Source organism: Schistocerca cancellata, chromosome 4 (genome assembly GCF_023864275.1).
Source record: "Schistocerca cancellata isolate TAMUIC-IGC-003103 chromosome 4, iqSchCanc2.1, whole genome shotgun sequence".
In the NCBI taxonomy this organism is placed as follows: domain Eukaryota; kingdom Metazoa; phylum Arthropoda; class Insecta; order Orthoptera; family Acrididae; genus Schistocerca; species Schistocerca cancellata.
This window is the reverse complement of record NC_064629.1, coordinates 692285040-692304538: the sequence shown is the minus strand read 5'-3', so window position 1 is coordinate 692304538 and position 19499 is coordinate 692285040. Positions and strand designations below refer to the sequence as shown.

Here is a 19499-nt window from a genome sequence, read left to right as displayed (position 1 = left end):
TCCTCATTTCCTCATGGAAGTTCACGGTTTCCTTGATAAGTGCTTCCCAGGTATGGATACCTTGCACTCTAGACTTGACACCACTGAATTTATTTATCTGGAGTTTCATTAAAGACTGTGTGTATGTTCCTCACCTACCAAACAATTGAGCCAATCTGAAAAACTGAATCTACACTGGAGCTGAACAAGTTATGCCCAAATTTCTGCAATGATTGTCGAAGTAATTGATTACTGGTAGGATGTTAGCCACATCACATGATAATCACATTGAACCAAAATGACACTTGACACTTTATTTGAAACTTTATTCAGAGCAGCCATTATTTTGGAGGTGAAAGATATAGCTATTGAAATGGACTAGACTGTGCTGATCAACCTGCTTTATAACTGGATAGTGCAACACATCCTTCACCATGCTCTGACCACTCATACAAATGGAAATTAGTTTATCTACATAGCCATATTGTATGCTGCACACTTTCTGCAGAAAAAATAGTATAAGACACAGCAGTTTTCACAAGTTGCTTTGCCCCCAGTGCCTTATATTAGGGGCAGGACTAGAGCGAGAGGTAGTAAGATGGGACATGAAAAGTTATGGCACATGAGGATGGGGTTAGAAAAAGGTTAAGTATTATAATGGACAAGGGTATTTTCTAGGATAGTTTAAAAGTGGAATACTACTTTCATAGGTGTACCAGTAGTAAGAATGGTTAAGGGCCTATTTTTCAGTTTAGGGTACCAAAAGACAGTCCAAGCATTGGCAGATTGTGGGGTTCAGGTATTCCAATTCTGAATGATTCCATTTAATAATGGGTGCTCCTCCATAGCTGCTTAGGATGTGTGTGTGCAGTTTATTAGGAGCAGGATTTATTTTCACTGCAATGTTATATCTATGTGCCGCATCACAGGTGCCAAAGTTAAGATATTGTCAGTTGGTTTAACATGGAAAAGGGTTTTATGGATCTTTCAGAGACATGAAGAGTGACAATCAGGATGACAGCTTACTTTGTAAAAGATGAGCAAATAAAATGGCCTGGAGAGAAGATATCAAGGTTCCAGAAGGATGACGAGAGGCTATCTTGTTCCTGAATCCAAATCATGAACAGATTGTCACTGAATAGGAACAGGATGATGAATTGAGGATTTTGAGTAACTAGGAAGGATTCATGTATGTGGCAGTTCGACGTGATACCATAGTAATGTATGAAGCAAGTGCTCATGGTGGTGTTATGTATATGTCTGCTTACATTCCATCCAAATTTATTTATTACAGTATCAAAATTAAAGATCACAGCTTAAAAAGTCAAAATTTCTTGTATATTAATTATCAGAAGCCTGATTTCAAATATCACAGCAGTTACTTCAATATCAATGGATATACAAAATCAAAAAAGCTTTCTCATAACCTTCATATATAACAAACACTGATTTCAGTACTTGAAATGTGCTGTAACCATCTTACAGTCTGGATTCCATTGCAGGACCAACATTAAACATACAAATAGACCATTTAATGCAGGACCATTTAATGCAGGACCATGACCTTGTGCACTCTACTTTCTGTACATGAGATATGAAATTATTCACATGAAAGGAATTTTTCACATAGTACCACATGACTATGTACTTCGAATATGGCGGGAGTAGGAGTAAGCAGGAGACTTGATGAAGAGTAACAATGATTACTGTGTGAGTGATGTTATGTTGCGATGCATTGTGAAGGGAGTGGCAAAAGTATGCATATCTACATTGTGCCAGCTGCAGAAACAATGTTGGGGTTCCAGTTTGGCAGGTGGACTGGGTCGGGGGCTCTGTCACGTGAGCAGGGACAGGTGGCATGTGCATGGGCTAACCATGTGATACACAGGTACCAGAGCTAGTGAGATGCAGCACACAATGGAGATGACATGGAGGCATGAATTGGGAGGAGTGGACAGGACAGAGAGAGGGGTAACTATAGGACAGAAGGTGCTGGGACAGTGGGTTCGTGGAGTTTGACACCAGGAGTGTTTCGGTAGCAAAGCACATATTGCAAGTATAACTCCCATCTACATGGTTGAGAAAAGCTGCTGTTGGAGGGAAGGATGCAGATAGCACAAGTTGTGAAGCCAGCCATTGGAATCGAGTATATTGTACTCGATGACATGTTGTGCCATTGAATTGTCAACGTCGTTCTTGGCCATAGTTTGGTGATGGCCATTCAGTCTGGTGGACAGTTGGTTGTTTGTCATACCCACATAAAATGCCATGCAGTGACTGCAGTGCAGCTGGCATATGACATAGATGCTTCCTCAGGTGGCCTTACCTCTAATGGGATAGGATAAGCCACCCCTACTCCCAACCCCCAGCCACAGGGGCACTACCCCAGCAGAAGTCCCAAGTGCAAGACTTGTTTGATCCACCCACCCAGCACAGACTACTCTGGTCAGGTCATAGGCTTAGCCTATTCCATTAGAAGCAGGGCCACCTGTGAAATCAGCCATATCATATACCACTTTTTTGCACTGCATCTCATTTAGGCATTACCACCAACTATCTATCCACCAGAATAATGGCCATTGCCAAACTGTGGCCCAGAACAAAATTGACTATCCAGTGGCACACTACACCACTGAGCAAAACATACTCAAGTTCAATGGCTGCTTCACAATTCATGTCGTCTGGATTGCATCGCTCCAACGGCAAGTAGTCTCAACTACACAGATGGGAGTTATCCATGTAACACATCTTTCAGTCCTGTAACTCTTCTGGCCTCAATCTCTGCTAACCCACTGTCCCCATACTCTCTACCCAACAGTTTCCCACCCCTCTGTCCTGTTGACCTCCGCCAATGTATGCCTCCAGGCTACATTCATCTGGTATCTGCATGTCACACCTGCCAACTCTCCCTCCTGCGTTCCCATCTTGTACACTTGCCACCCCTTCTGAGCTGCTAGCTACCTATCTCGAACTGGTCCTCTTGCTTCCTGCTTCTTTCTCATTCCAGCTACTCCACCTGACATATCCCTCACTCTCTATTCACCTGACGAACTACAACCCCAGCATCCTGTGACCAGCCAGCACAATGTAGGTGCACAGGTGTGTGTATGTGCGTGTGCATTTGTGTGTGTGTGTGTGTGTGTGTGTGTGTGTGTGTGTGTGTATGTGGGCACGTGCATGTGCGCATGTGTGTGTATAAAAATTGTAGTTTACGTGAACAATAAAATCACAATTACAAACAGAAAAAGTAAAAAAAGTTCAAATACCTACAGGGGGTACTTAAAAGAAATGATAATCATTTTATTATAGATGACATAAACTGTAAAAATCAGAGAGATGAGGTATAAGGGAATTTTTAGTGGAGGAGGAGGAGGATATTAGTGTTTAACGTCCCGTCGACAGCGAGGTCATTAGAGAAGGAGCGCAAGCTCGGGTGAGGGAAGGATGGGGAAGGAAATCGGCCGCGCCCTGTCAAAGGAACCATCCCGGCATTTGCCTGAAGCGATTTAGGGAAATCACGGAAAACCTAAATCAGGATGGCCGGAGACGGGATTGAACCGTCGTCCTCCCGAATGCGAGTCCAGTGTGCTAGCCACTGCGCCACCTCGCTCGGTGGTGAATTTTTAGTTCCATTAGGAACAACAGACATCTGCATGTTAAGAGTCAAGAAGTGAGAACATGGGAAACATCAGGAAATACGCAACATAAAAGGAGAATAGCCAACATAAAGTAGTGTTTTTTGGAATGCTAAAACTAGAAGGATTACTATGTCGCAAGGATTGAAATTATCTAAACTACACTTTAATAACAACATTTCATACACATAAAATCACCTGTATACTAATTTTGATTTGATATTACTCTTAAATTTCACACATGCAGCAATGTAAACATACTCATTACTGTGATTGCTTTTATATAAGCAACAAGTATACAGAGACACATTTGAACTTATAACTTAATGTATAAAAAACAACAGAAGTGGTGGTCACAGATTTATAGCATTTTGTAACATGATACTGGAATTAAAATTAAAATGGGTAACTTACTACAGATATATTTTCCTTTTCTGATTTCTTGCTCTTCTTTGTTTTCTTTTTCAATGAATCACCTTGCTCACTTTTTTTCTTCTTCACCACATTTTTGTCTGAAGAACTAGAGCTATGTGATTCTTTCACTTCCTGAAAATAAAATTATTCAGTCATAATTTGCAGTTCTGAAATATACACACAGCCACAGAAACTGGTATAGGCATGCTTATTCAAATACAGAGATATGCAAACAGGCAGAATACAGCACTGTGGTTGGCAAGGCCTATATAAGACAACAAGTGTCTGGCACAGTTATTAGATTGGTTACTGTTGCTACAATGACAGGTTATTAAGATTTAATTGAGTTGAACATAGTGTTATAGTCAGCACATGAACAATGTGTCACAGCATCTCCAAGGTAGCAATGAAATGGGGATTTTCCCATACTACCTTTCACAAGTGTACTGTGAATATCAGGGATCCAGTAAAACATCAAATCTCTGACATCACTGTGGCCAGAAAAGATCCTGATGACTGAAGAAAATCATTCATTGTGACAGAAATGCAATCCTTCTGCAAATTGCTGCAGATTTCAATGCTGGACTATCGGCAAGTGTCAGCATGTGAGCCATTCAATGAAACATCATCGATATGGGCTTTCAGAAGTGAAGGCCTACTTTTGTACCCTTGATGTCTGCATGACACAAAGCTTTACGCCTTGCCTGGGACTGTCAACACTGACATTTGACTGTTGATGACTAGAAACATGTTGCCTGGTTGGTCAAGTCTTGTTTCAAATTGTATGGAGTGGATGGACGTGTACAGGTATGGAGACAACCTCATGAATACATGGACCCTGCCTGTCAGCAGAGGACTATTCAAGCTGGTGGAGGCTCTGTAATGATATGGGGACTGTGTAGTTGGAGTGATAAGGGTCCCCTGATATGTCTAGATATATGTAAGCATCCTGTCTGATCATCTGCATATCCATTATGCAAGGCATAGAGTTGGTCAATTCCAGCACGACCATGTGACACTCCACATGTCCGGAATTGCTAAAGAGTGGCTCTAGAAACATTCTTCTGAGTTTAAACACTTCTGCTGGCCATCAAACTCTCCAGACACGAACATTATTGATTATACCTGGGATGCCTTGCAACATGCTGTTCAGAAGAGATCTCCACTTTCTCTTACTCTTACAGATTTGTGGATAGCCCTGCTGGATTCATGGTGTCAATTCCCTCCAGCACTGGTTCAGACATTAGCTGAGTCCATGCCACATCATGTTGTGGCACTTCTGTGGGTTTGCAGGGGCCCTACACAATATTAGACAGGTGTTCCAGTTTCTTTGGCTCTTCAGTGTATGATTGCTAGTACTCAAATCATACTCACAAAATGTACATTGAAAGATATTTGAAATAAGTTGAGAATAATGTAATGTAATAAGCTTTCTGGTGAAACTTCAGCACATGTGTGTGAAAGTTTAAAATCTTAAGGGTTTTCTATAAGGTAAAACAATTGTCTACCCTTTTTCTTAGTGGAATTCTCTAGGTAGACACAAATAAAATTTCCTTAGGTCTCTAAACATGGAAATGTACAGAATAAATCTGGCTATTTACAGATATGCACAAAAGATATGATACTGATATTCTTTTCTAGAATTTTTGAAAAAGCTATTCATTTAAGGCATGGTCCCTCTTTCTGTACTTTTAAATATCACAGTCTGGATTCTGTAATACTGTGCCAACAATTTACAGTGTATTCACATTGATTGATAACACTTGAAAAATACCCCAATTGTGAAAAATTATCATCTTGTATTTTTCGTGAAAAATCAATAATATATTTCTGTCACATAAGGATTTTTGTTGTATAAATAAAACATATTATTACTATTTTTATTGATTTCTATATAGAACAAAACATGAGATGCATGTTCCTTATGTACTTCCTGCAGAATGGATAAATACAAGAGAAAGGAACAATCATTTATAAGATTTTATATGGATCAATCTTGGTTTATCAAAATGACATTCAATTTTATTTATTTGAAGAATGATGATTCATTCAAGGTTTCTTTCGGCAGCAAATCAATATACTTGATTGAGTATGTGATATAGCACTCTCCTATCATGTCTAAATTCATGTGCACGTCATCAACAGCCACTGTGAAACCAGTAGCCACTCATCATCATAAATGAATGCAGACATATTATCAAATTGACCAAAACTACTAAAATGCATGCACTCTTTTACTAATGGGAATATTACACTCCAAATTCCCCTTTAAGAACATTACCCCAAAAGAATTTTCAGTCTCTCTTTATGGTATTTGACAGCTAACATGCAACCAGTTTATGATTTCCTTTCCTCTGACCTCATAATTGTTTAAATAAGAATTTTCCCCGCAGGGACTTCTCATTATTTAGCATATATTTTGTAGGCAAATTTTCTTTTAGATTGTTGGTTTGCTCAAGAAAAGTAATCAATAATCAGGTTGTTATTCTTAAGGCTTTCCCATTGACATGTTGGAATCTTGAGGTGTTGAGTATTCTGCAAGATATTGGTATCACCCATGCACATTGTTTTGACAATGTGATTTGTTGTCTTCATTGTGCTCTACTTGAGACTGCTAATAGTGTGAAATGGGTCTACTATTTACACTTACTGCCTCCCACCCTCCATGGTTAGTTCTGGGCATTCCATTCTCACTAGGAACATCCCGAGGTGTTCTGTCTTCAGTCTGCTGCACCTAGTCATGAGCTGGTGTTCTGTTTTTGGTCCAGTGCACCTTACAGCAATCCGATGTTCTGCTCTTGATTCAGTGCACTGTTGCTCTGTCTGGGATTTGTTCTCCATGTCCACATTCTCTGTTCTTCTTTTTGTTGAATTCCTTTGCTTCCACCATTTAGTTTTAAGTAACTGCAGTGCAGAATTTCAGATTTTGCTGAGTTGGTAGCCAATGTCATGATTCATGTAGCTTTCGAGCATCTTTTTCTCTATTGACTCTCTTATAACACTGTCCCAGTATCTGGGGCCTGTGTCAGAACCCTCGTCTTTTCATAGTTTGTGGAATGGTTAAGTTCCTGACAATGCTCACTGAAAGCTGATTTAGTGGCCTGTCCCAGTTGGACATGCCTCCAATGTTCTTGGCATCTGATGTCCACTGTCCTGATTGTTTTTCCAATGTGTGACATGCCACACTGGCAAGGAATATTATAAATTTCTGGTTTTAAAAAGTCCTAGTCATTTTTCACATTTCTAGTGCTATTTTTTAAGTAGGTGAACAGAATCCTGCTGATCTTGGCAGACACAGATCCCTCAGTCCTTCTTCAATTTGCTCTTCTTCTCTGTTATATGGCAGAGCACCTGGTCAAAAAGCCTTCTCAATATGTTTGATCATGTATCCATTTTTGCAGAAGACTGAGTGTAGATGTTCTATTTCTGATGTCAAACTACCTTGATCTGACAAGATGTGTGCCCTGTGGACCAATATTTTTAGAACTCCATTCTTCTGCACTGAGTGATGACAACTGCTAGCCTGCGGGTATAAATCAGTGTGGTTTGCAATACACACTGAGGCCAAATGACCCATCTGCTCTCCATTTGGCAGCTGACCATTCTTATCCAGTTTCTTAATGTATTCTGTATTTGGGTAGCATGAGTTAAGATGTTCCAGAAACTCACTGAGCCTCTCCCTACCATGAGGCCAGATCACGAAGGTATCATCCACATACCTGAAGAAGCATGTGGGTTTATATCTAGCTGTCTCTTATGCTTCCTCTTCAAATTTCTCCATGAACAGATTGGCTACCACCAGTGACAGGGGCTGCCCATGCCTGCTCCTCCTGTCTGCTCATAATACTGGCCCTCATAGAGAAAATATGTTGATGCCAGTATACACCTGAACAGGACCATCAGAGCATCATAAAATTCCTCTGAAATCAGTTCCAGTGAGTCATTAAGTGGTACCTTTGTAAACAGGGAGACCACATCAAAACTAACCATTACATCAGATTCCGTGATAAGTGGCTGCTTCAGATATTGCAAGAAGTCTTCTGAGTTGTGGGTGTGGGGAAGTGTAAGAGTGCTGTATTCATTAACTCTAGTTATGACTCATTAACCATTTAGTCAGTCATTACATACAAATATTCTGGTGTTATACAGTGCAGACGTACTATGTTGAACAGTCATATAGGTTCAGCACTGTGGCAATCAAATGGCATGCTATTATACATTGGTAGAACACTGGGAAATTATAGTTTTTCCACTAACGAGACTGAAAACAAAACACTTGTGTGACCCATACTTGAATACTCCTCAGATATGTGGCTGGACTAACAGGGGACTTTGTGTTTTCTGTCTGCTACCGATATGCATGTGTAATACGCAAACATAGCCAAAATCATCATGAGCTGAGCACTGAAAAGAAACAGCTAGTGCAAATAAGAAAGTGAGTCACCAAACCAGGGTTGTTATTCAAATAGTGGCAAGGTGTATCTGGTAGTAACTCATGTGACGTACTGTGCAAGACTGAATTAGCGACTGCCTTGCCTCATTCCCAGAAGAGCGGATGGTCCCACATGATGTGTCATGAATGTCCCTGGCTGTGATCGCTGCTTGCAAGATGAAACGCCTCTGAGCTCCAATTGATACCCACCATTGACAGAGATTAGGACATTTTGCTCATTCGTGGCATGCATGTGTATGAATGCTTGAAATGGGGAGGCTGTGGTCAAACGTGGTGCCACAGTGAGGCAAGGGCAAAGGCCACCCAGTCTGACGTGCTCACGGCACTGGTGTTTCGGCCATTTAAGTTTCAGCTTTGTGTGTCTGCAAGCTGATGTTGCTCCTGACATACTCTCATTAGCTGATGGAACTAAACTCACATCACTTTACTTACAGTGTAGACATATATTCCTGGGTGGTAGTGTCTAATTATGACATCACTGCGATCCATAAGAGAAAATAGCTTGCTTTATGCAGTACGGTAATGTAAATTATGAAACTGTTTGGAGTTTCATGGGAAAACTATGTAACTATCAACTTTTGTTGGTCTTGTAATGAAAAATCACATTGCTGTTTCTTATGACACTATCTGCTTAATTGATTCAAATACGTGAAATTGACCACCTAAAAAATCAGAAATCTAACAGGAACAAAATTTTCTGCAAATTATTCTCTGTTACCATAATTACACTGAATCGACTCATTTTGGGTCAAGTTTGCTTTGTCTCCCTAGCACCACTCAGCTGAATGGGTGTCGAAATACCCGACAGGTACGTGGGTGGCACTGAGGGTGTTATCAAACTGGGGAGTCTTACAAGGACCCTTTTCGTTTTATTCGTGCACATGTCAACATTGCACTCCTCCATGGTAATGAGATATGAGGGCACAAAACAGGAGGGCCGAAAAAGCATAAACACCCTTTTCTGCTTTGGAAAATGTTCAAATTTCGTCGAACGGTTTTGAACGGTCACCAGAAGTTTCACGCTGTATACCAGAGCAAAAACTGCGGCTTCACTACACTCCAAATAAAATAGAATAGAATATTTTTATTAGCCTTTCAGTATTTTTCATACAATTGGCTTCATCAAAGTTTACAGAGGGTTTTAGTTTCAATACGATATTCAAATAGTTACAGAAAAGGGAGAAAAGGAACTAAATACCTTTTCTTCAGCATTATGTAAAACAATGTTTTATACAGTAATTAAATACACACATAAGAAAAGAATCACAGTAAATAACTAGCTTATATAATATCAAAACATTTTCTTCATAACTTAGGTAAAACATATATTTTGATGATTAGTTTCTAAGAACTCTTCAGTTGTATAGAATTTTTGTTTTTTAGTCAGGTTTGCAATGTATTCTTATATTTATTTCGTGGTACTGTACAATCTGAGCATGGTAACTTATTGAAAAATTTTATGCTTAAGTACTTATAGTTATTATGGACTACAGCAAGTCTTGTGGAAGGCAAGTCCAGCAGGTGACTGTTTCTTGTACTGTGTGCATGCACATCACATCTCATGTTCAATTTTTTCAGATTTTCTCTGGCGTATATTAAACATATGTACATGCTTGGCACTGCCATTACACCAAGAGATTTAAAATAATTTCTGCAGGACTCTCTGGGTGCTAACCCTTCCATGCACCTGATTGCTTTCTTCTGCCATCTGAAAATACATTCAGCCCCTGGGGAGTTACCCCAAAGCATTATTCCATATTGCAGTTGGGAATGAAAAAAAGCATAGTACGAGTGGAGTAGCAATTGCTTGCTCACACTGTTTCTTAATTTATACAATAAGAAAAGTACTCATGCTAGTTTACTACATAGATAATTGGTGTGTCCTTCCCATGAGAGCTTTTGGTCTACACTTAGTCCAAGTAATTTCATTGTTTTGTTTTCATTTTTAGTTACTTTGAGATTAAATATTATTTCTTCTGTTTTTGTTTGATTTATGTACAGCTGGTTAGCCTGACACCAGTAATTAGCCATTTGCATCATTTCTCTATTTTTGTCCAGTACACTCTGTAAGTTCTCTCCTGTACTTATTTATGTCATATCGTCAGCATATAGTATGTTCTTACACGGTATGTAATTCGAGAAGTCATTAACATAGGCAATGAACAGACGAGGTCCAATAACAGAGCCTTGGGGTATTCCTCTTTCTATAGGGAGTATTTCTGACCTCTGCTTATTTGCATGTACAAGTTGTAACCTATTGCTTAGATATGATTTGAATAGACCGAGTGTATCATCTTCAATGCCATAGAATTTTAACTTTTTGATGAGTATGTCATGTGACACCAAGTCAAACGCTTTACTTAGGTTAGTAAGTGTTCCAGACCGTTGATACCCTTTTTTCATACCCTTCATAAACATTCCTCACCAAAGCTTCTACTGCTTTTACAATTGATAGGTGTGACCTGAAGCCAAACTGTTGTTCATTTAAAATTTTGTTGGTTTCAAATTACATGTATATCTGCTTATGCACACAATTTTCTACTAACTTGGATATGATTGGTACTATTGAAATGGGTCTGTAGTTATTTGGGGGGTTTCTTTCACCTATTTTATGAGTCAGATCACGTTCAATGGAGTCGCAGGTCCAAGATGGACATAGAGAAGGGTTGAATCGCCTGGGCATGTCTGCAGCGTCAAAGGTTGTGAAGAACGTCATCCTGTTACTGACTGCACTGCGAACTGTCGTTTTCGCTTGCAAAATGTGTGGGAATCAAGAAAAGGGTGGTTTCATTGACGCCCTGTAGGCCACCTACCTAGGCTTTTCATGTTGATTCTGAGCGGCAGTGTGTCTGAAATATTTTGCTCGGCCATACATAACAAAACGGTGTGATTTCAACGCTGGGTGTCGCGGTTATGAACCCCATCACAAAGGTGTCAAAAGAAGGGTTGAAATGTAGCTAAGAAGGGGTGTGATGACTTTCCCATCATGTGACACGTCCACGATGGCGTTGGACAGAATTGTGGTGAGATTTAGCGCCAATGTGACTTCATTAACCCACCTTACATTATACACGAACTTCTGAGCTGTAGCCTATTTTTCGCGTGTGTCGACACGTTGCTGTCTGAAGTGTTGCCAAGCTCGAGGGTGACGCTGCCGGGGAGCCACGCTTTTGCACCATCACAGAGGAAGGTTGTAGGCACCTTTGAGCCAAATTTCAAACTTATGCGTCGCAATAGGAAATTCCGTGATACTTTTCTGCGCAGTGTAGAACCGCTTTTCAGGGCAGGAACTATGAATTATTCAGCCACTTATGTATCCACACATATTGCACAGGTAAAATTAGGTAAAAACAGCTCGCACAGATGAGTACAAGTACTCGTGCTTCCCAAGCTTTATCTGTGAATGGAACAGGAAGAAACCGTGGTACAATAAGAAGTACTCTCCCCCACGCACATCGTAGCTATTCGCAGAGTATAGATATTTATTTATTTATTTTATTTCGATCCAACATCAACTGATTACAAATAAAGGTTTTATTTGTTCCACTCTTCTTTCAAGAGAAGTGCGAAACATTTAAATCCCTTCACCCATTCATTGTTAAAAATGAAGGGGCATGCTTTTAATAAACCTTCATCAAATTTGCATAAATTTCTTTTGGAGATAAATCATACGGAACTTTCAATTTTATGATTGTATAGAGTTCCACTTAATCCATTTGAACGAATCATGCACAACAAGGCGACTTTAAAAAGCAATATAATCAAAATTATTCTGTATATCAAACCGACACTGCATTTACAGTGTGCAACATAATTAAAATAGATCATTGATGTCTTTGTAATCTCTGTGCCAGTCTAATAAATTTTTACTTAGCACTCTTATATGCAATTACTCTTCTATCCCAGTGAAGCCACTTATTGTTACTTATTTAAAAAAACTGCTAATTCATTGCTAATTGCTCCTGATGACTAAAACTGTTTAATGAAATTTTCCAGTGGAATTGTTAAAGGACAGTTTCATTGTATTTTTTCTACATTACCACCCTAATGACAAGTTTGACCGCAGCTTGTGGTCTTGCGGTAGCGCTCTCGCTTCCCACGCACGGGATCCCGAGTTCGATTCCCGGCGGGGTCAGGGATTTTCTCTGCCTCAAGATGACTGGGTGTTGTGTGTCTTTCATCATCATTGACTCGCAAGTCGCCGAAGTGGCGTCAGCTAAAAAGGACTTGTAATTTCGGCGGCCGTACACCCCGCATGGAGTCCCCCGGCCAACAATGCCGTAAGATCATTTCAATGACAAGTTGTAGTTTAACGTTGTTACCGAAACGTTATTGGCCGACTTGCAGAAAATTCTTGACAGTCTTGCTTCAGATTTTTGACATTACTCTCATAAACATTCGAACAGACAAAGATACATATTTTTAAATATATATGGTATATATACATAAAAATTATAAATTTATGTGAAGACAAGTCGTAGTTTAACGTTGTTGCCAAAAATCTCGAAAAGTTTGTGACCGATTTACTTCAAATTTTTACATGATGCTGTAATAAACATACACAAGGGCATACAATTTACTTCAAATTTTGACACGACAACCAGATAAACTTTCGAACGGGCATAGGCTACATATTTTAAGTGTATATGGTACATATATACGGTATATACCATATACAGGGGAAAAGTTTGTAGCAAAAATCTCGGAGTGTTCTTGGTCTGTTTACTTCAAATTTTTAACGATACTATAATAAACGTTCAGGAGGAGGTAGGCTACATATTTTTAATAGATATGGCACTGTACGTAATACATAAAGGGGAAAAATTGTTAGCAAAAATCTCAAAATGTTCTTAACCAATTTACTTCAGCTTTTTGCTCGATACCCTAATAAATGTTCGGACGGACGTAAGCTTGATATTTTCATGGTATATAAATTAATTGCCAAAAAATTAGTACACTCTGAAAGACGAAATCGATTTTGATACGATGACGACGTAGGGGATAGTAGGTGTACTGACATGGTTTCAAGGTCGTCCGCCAACAGATAACGTAGCGGCATAGCTACCAGAGTGTCATGTGTGTCTACCCTTCAATAGGGAATGCTCGCATACAAAAGGCGCAGTGTGCTGCAGAAGTGTGAAGAAAGCAGGCTACCATGCCGTGGAGATGCACTCGTGCTTCCTGCAGCCAACTGAGCGAGTTTGAAAGGGGTCAACTTGTGGCCTTCCGAGTGGCGGGATGGTCCTTACGTAGAACTAAGTTGGACGTCCTGCGTCACTTGTGCAACGATTCTGGCATCCGTGGCTACACGAACATTCTCACACCACTGGACGAGGTTCTGGACGTCAACGTAGCACAGGCGCGCGACAGGATCGTCGTGTTGTAAGGGCAACAGTGGCAGATCGTACAGCTACTATAGCACAGATAAAGAGGGCTTTTGAGTCGAGACGGGTCAACACGAACTGTTGCTAACCGGTAATTATCAATCGGACTACGCGCACGCACGCCTCTAGCCCTTCTTAGACTCACGCCACAGCATCGATGCGCAGGACTCTACTGGTGCCGCCAAATGATCACTTGGGAGATGGAAAGGAGCGCCGTGGTCTTCAGCGATGAAAGCAGATTCTGCCTGCACGCAAGTGATAGTCGTTTGTGCGTACGACGTAGACCTGGTGAGCACTGTCTCGTAGAGTGCATTCGTCTAAGATATACTAACGCGATAAGCTACATCTCTCGTTCATCTTTGGTGTTTCTGAAGGTAACGCTAGCCAGCACTCGGTATGTGCAGTATGTTGTTAGATCCGCTCTTTTGCTGTTCTTGTAACAGAAAGGTAATGTGTTGTTCCAACAGGATATTGCTCACCCACACACTGTGCGTGAAACACAGTGTGCTCTGCTAGACCTGTAGCAGCTTCCCTTGCCATCATGATCTCCAGACTTAGCACATTTGGGATATGATGGGACGAGAAGTGACTCGTCAACCAACAACTCTTACAGAACTACGTGAACAGGTCGAGCAGGCGTGGCATAACGTAAGCCAGGACAGTATTTGCCATCTGTATGATCGACTGGATGCCATAGTCGATATCTGACACTTCAGAAGCGCTTGTGCTTTTGATCTGTAAATGTAATCATTTCATGTACTCCAAATGCACTGTTTCAACAATACATTTTGAGTGGATTGGAAACCTCTAAAAGGCTGTAGCGTACAATTTTTTTCATGGATAAACTTTCAGATCGACGTAGGCTACATATTTTCAAATATATATGGTAAATATATGTAATACGTAAAGGGGAAATGTTGTAAGCAGAATTCTCATAAAGTTTATTTCAAATCTTTCTACGATGCTCTAACAAATACACTCCTGCAAATGGAAAAAAGAACACATTGACACCGGTGTGTCAGAGCCACCATACTTGCTCCGGACACTGCGAGAGGGCTGTACAAGCAATGATCACACGCACGGCACAGCGGGCACACCAGGAACCGCGGTGTTGGCCGTCGAATGGCGCTAGCTGCGCAGCAATTGTGCACCGCCGCCGTCAGTGTCAGCCAGTTTGCCGTGGCATACGGAGCTCCATCGCAGTCTTTAACACTGGTAGCATGCCGCGACAGCGTGGACGTGAACCGTATGTGCAGTTGACGGACTTTGAGCGAGGGCGTATAGTGGGCATGCGGGAGGCCGGGTGGACGTACCGCCGAATTGCTCAACACGTGGGGCGTGAGGTCTCCACAGTACATCGATGTTGTCGCCAGTGGTCGGCGGAAGGTGCACGTGCCCGTCGACCTGGGACCGGACCACAGCGACGCACGGATGCACGCCAAGACCGTAGGATCCTACGCAGTGCCGTAGGGGACCGCACCGCCACTTCCCAGCAAATTAGGGACACTGTTGCTCCTGGGGTATCGGCGAGGACCATTCGCAACCGTCTCCATGAAGCTGGGCTACGGTCCCGCACACCGTTAGGCCGTCTTCCGCTCACGCCCCAACATCGTGCAGCCCGCCTCCAGTGGTGTCGCGACAGGCGTGAATGGAGGGATGAATGGAGACGTGTCGTCTTCAGCGATGAGAGTCGCTTCTGCCTTGGTGCCAATGATGGTCGTATGCGTGTTTGGCGCCGTGCAGGTGAGCGCCACAATCAGGACTGCATACGACCGAGGCACACAGGGCCAACACCCGGCATCATGGTGTGGGGAGCGATCTCCTACACTGGCCGTACACCACTGGTGATCGTCGAGGGGACACTGAATAGTGCACGGTACATCCAAACCGTCATCGAACCCATCGTTCTACCATTCCTAGACCGGCAAGGGAACTTGCTGTTCCAACAGGACAATGCACGTCCGCATGTATCCCGTGCCACCCAACGTGCTCTAGAAGGTGTAAGTCAACTACCCTGGCCAGCAAGATCTCCGAATCTGTCCCCCATTGAGCATGTTTGGGACTGGATGAAGCGTCGTCTCACGCGGTCTGCACGTCCAGCACGAACGCTGGTCCAACTGAGGCGCCAGGTGGAAATGGCATGGCAAGCCGTTCCACAGGACTACATCCAGCATCTCTACGATCGTCTCCATGGGAGAATAGCAGCCTGCATTGCTGCGAAAGGTGGATATACACTGTACTAGTGCCGACATTGTGCATGCTCTGTTGCCTGTGTCTATGTGCCTGTGGTTCTGTCAGTGTGATCATGTGATGTATCTGACCCCAGGAATGTGTCAATAAAGTTTCCCCTTCCTGGGACAATGAATTCACGGTGTTCTTATTTCAATTTCCAGGAGTGTATTTAGACAGAAATTGTCTAAAGATATAGTTTTTAAATATATGTAAAATACAGATATACATTTTATATATAATGGGGAAATGTTGTTAGCAAAAATATCGAAAAGTTATTGATCGTTTTACTTCAAATTCTTACACAATACTGTACTAACATTCAGACGGACACAAGCTATACTTTTTTTTAAACAACAATTAACAATTTCATGTTAAAACTGACTGCGAGAAAGAAAATTCTGTGCTGTGAAAATGTGCGGTTTCGTTTTTCTTCTCGCAGTCAGTTTTACCTTAGATATCAGGGCATTGAAACCATTAGACAAATTGTTTCTTCCATACATATTATTTCTCCTTAAAGATAATTTTAAACAAAAACTGTATACACGACAGTGTGCTATTTTAAGGGGAAAGAGGAATGTTGTACATATGGCTTATCAAGTTATGCTTAGAGTACTACTGTGGAATCTGAATCATCCGAAATTTTTCAGTCTTACCCGTTCACAGATTAAAACTACGAGAAATACTGTTATTGAAGCTACTATCCCCACAGAGTCTCCTGTACCCCTTATATCAATGATCCAAACCGATTTACCCATTCATTTAAATTGGCTTCATTTCCCAATAGATGTTTCGTCTACAATAACAGACTCAAGGTCAGAGATAAAGGGGGAGGGGGCAGCAAATGGACAGAGAGAGGGAGGAGAAGGGGATTAGGAGGTATGTACAATTCCGATGCATATGAAACAGTTACGAAGCATTGCCGGGTTCGTTAGTTTTGTGACAAAAACAAGCTGGTTAAGTGCAATACTCGCTGTTATCTGGACGACTTCTTAAATCTGCAGACAGGAGGAGAGACCATCAAGGTAGCGGAAATAATTTCAATCAAATAATATGGAAACATTAATAAAAATAAAATTATTGCTGCAGGCTGTATGTCTTGACGTAGGTAGGACGTTGCTCCAGAACATTCACCTCAGAGATCACGCGGTCTGCCCACGATATAAATAGAAATTGCCTTACAGCACTTCTCACGTGTCTGACCTACCCAGTGCTTCCCGCATTTACTCCTGTAGCAGAATTCTGATAAAACGTTTCCAAACGTACAGCGAGTATAAACGGACAAATTGTCCGAGAATAATGTCTCTCAACCTTCAGAGATACTAACATGTTGTTCTTTATTCCGATACATGACGCCACTTCTCCAGCATTCTTGACAGTGGGAGCATAAGTACCTGCCAAGTGCGAGAAAGAGCTATCATGTAACACATACACCAACACCAATACAACGAAACACTACACCTGAAAACATTTTTGTAGTTAAAGAAGACTGCCCACACAGTCAATTAAACACTACGTGTTTATAACTTAAGTGCAGCTACTCACAGAAGGCGAGTGTGGGCTGCATTTATCGTATGACGCCAAAACTTGGTAGATCTGCTAATGTGTTAATACCGAACCGGTTAACGCTGGAAAAAATTAATTTCAGTTCTGGGCACCAGGTACTGTACACTGCTTGTATGACGGTATGACATCCACGGTGTCATTTGACAAGGCATAACCGTGTACAGTATGGCTATCGAGAAGAGACCGTGCGCTATTAGTGAAACTGTTTTATGTGAACGGCAGCAACTACAGTGCTACATTGAGAGAGTTCGGCCGACTGAAAGGTCTGAGGAGAGGCTTTATGTTATTAAATGGTTCGAAGAAGATGATAATGAAATCTGAAAACACGGGTGAGTTTTTTGTGGCACCTGGAAGAGGAGGGCGACTTATACTGATGGAAGTTATTGCCGAGTTTACTGTTGCTGTAACTGAGCATGCAGTATGTGCCCCAGGTAGTGTTGGCGCTCGTGCAGTTTCAAGATAACTGTCCATCCCATGGTCAACATTATGGAAAGTTTTATGGTCCGTTTTACACTGTTACTCGTACAAGGGCTTAGGCGATGCAGCAACTGAAACGTCACGATCCGCAGCAACGTTCTGAATTTACTTTTTGGTTTATGGGCAAGGTGGGGGGGGGGGGGGGGGCGGGGGCGGAGGGAGCGGCTCGGATTGAAGTTGATGATATGTGGCTGGGCAATATTCTATGGAGTGACGAGACACATTTTATACAATAAGTTGCAGTGAATACACAGAACTGCGGAATATGGGGTACTGTAAAATCGCGTGTTGTGCACGAAGAGCCATTGCACTTGCCATATGTGACTGCGTAGTGTGAATTCATAAGCACCTTTAGTCTCGACCCATTCTTCTTTGAAGAGAATACGTCTAGAGAGCCTGTCAGGTCTACCGTGACGTCTACACGTTATCAAGGAGGACGAGGAGGAGGGAATTAGTGATTAACTTCCCGTCGACAAAGAGGTCATCAGAAACGGAGCACAAGCTCGGATCGGGAAAGGAAGGGGAAGGAAATCGGCCGTGCCCTTCAAAAGGAACCGTCCCGGCATTTGCCTGAATCGATTTAGAGAAGTCATGGAATAAAATTAATCAGGATGGCCGGGGTTTGAACGGTCGTCTTCCCGGATGCGAGTCCTGAGTGCTAACCACTGCGCCACTTTGCTCGGTTACACGTTATCGAGACCTCCTTGTACAGCATGTCATTCCTGCTTTGGAAGAACGTAACTGTGTGGAAACCGCTGTTTTCATGCAAAATGGGGCTCGCCTAGTGGGCCGCGCGGGATTAGCCGAGCGGTCCAGGGCGCTGCAGTCATGGACTGTGCGGCTGGTCCCGACGGAGGTTCGAGGCCTCCCTCGGGCATGGGTGTGTGTGTGTGTTTGTCCTTAGGATAATTTAGGTTAAGTAGTGTGAAAGCTTAGGGACTGATTACCTTAGCAGTTAAGTCCCATAAGATTTCACACACATTTGAACATTCGTCTAGTGGAGGTCTACTTAATGCGACATTCCATGAACGTGTTATTTCCAAATGTTTTCCAGATACGTGACCTGAAAGCTTACCTGATCTGCATCCATGTGACTTTTCGCAACGGGGATACCTAAAAGAATGCATTTACCAGGGACACGTTCGGTCTCTACCTGATCTGAAGGCTTGGAGCGCATTGCTAAGATTCCATCGGAACTGCTGCGAGTTAGTGTTGGTCACGTCGTCTTACGGATGGACCACATCGTCGACTTTTCCGGTGCTCATACTGAACAAATTGTGTAAACAGCGCTTAATAATAAAGTCAACATTATGCATTTCTCACTTGTTTGAGACTCGCATTCGGAAGGACGACGGTTCAATC

General features: G+C 41.9%; 1 protein-coding gene across 4 annotated transcripts in view; it reads right to left on the bottom strand.

Annotated features, from left to right (window-relative positions):
* LOC126183575 (LIM domain and actin-binding protein 1) overlaps positions 1-19499 on the bottom strand; it is a 216577-nt gene that overhangs the window by 127294 nt on the left and 69784 nt on the right. For all 4 annotated transcript variants that reach the window (XM_049925669.1, XM_049925670.1, XM_049925671.1 and 1 more), the window contains one exon: positions 4029-4160. In XM_049925669.1, the coding sequence (XP_049781626.1) occupies positions 4029-4160 (132 nt within the window). The remainder of the gene's footprint in view (positions 1-4028; positions 4161-19499) is intronic.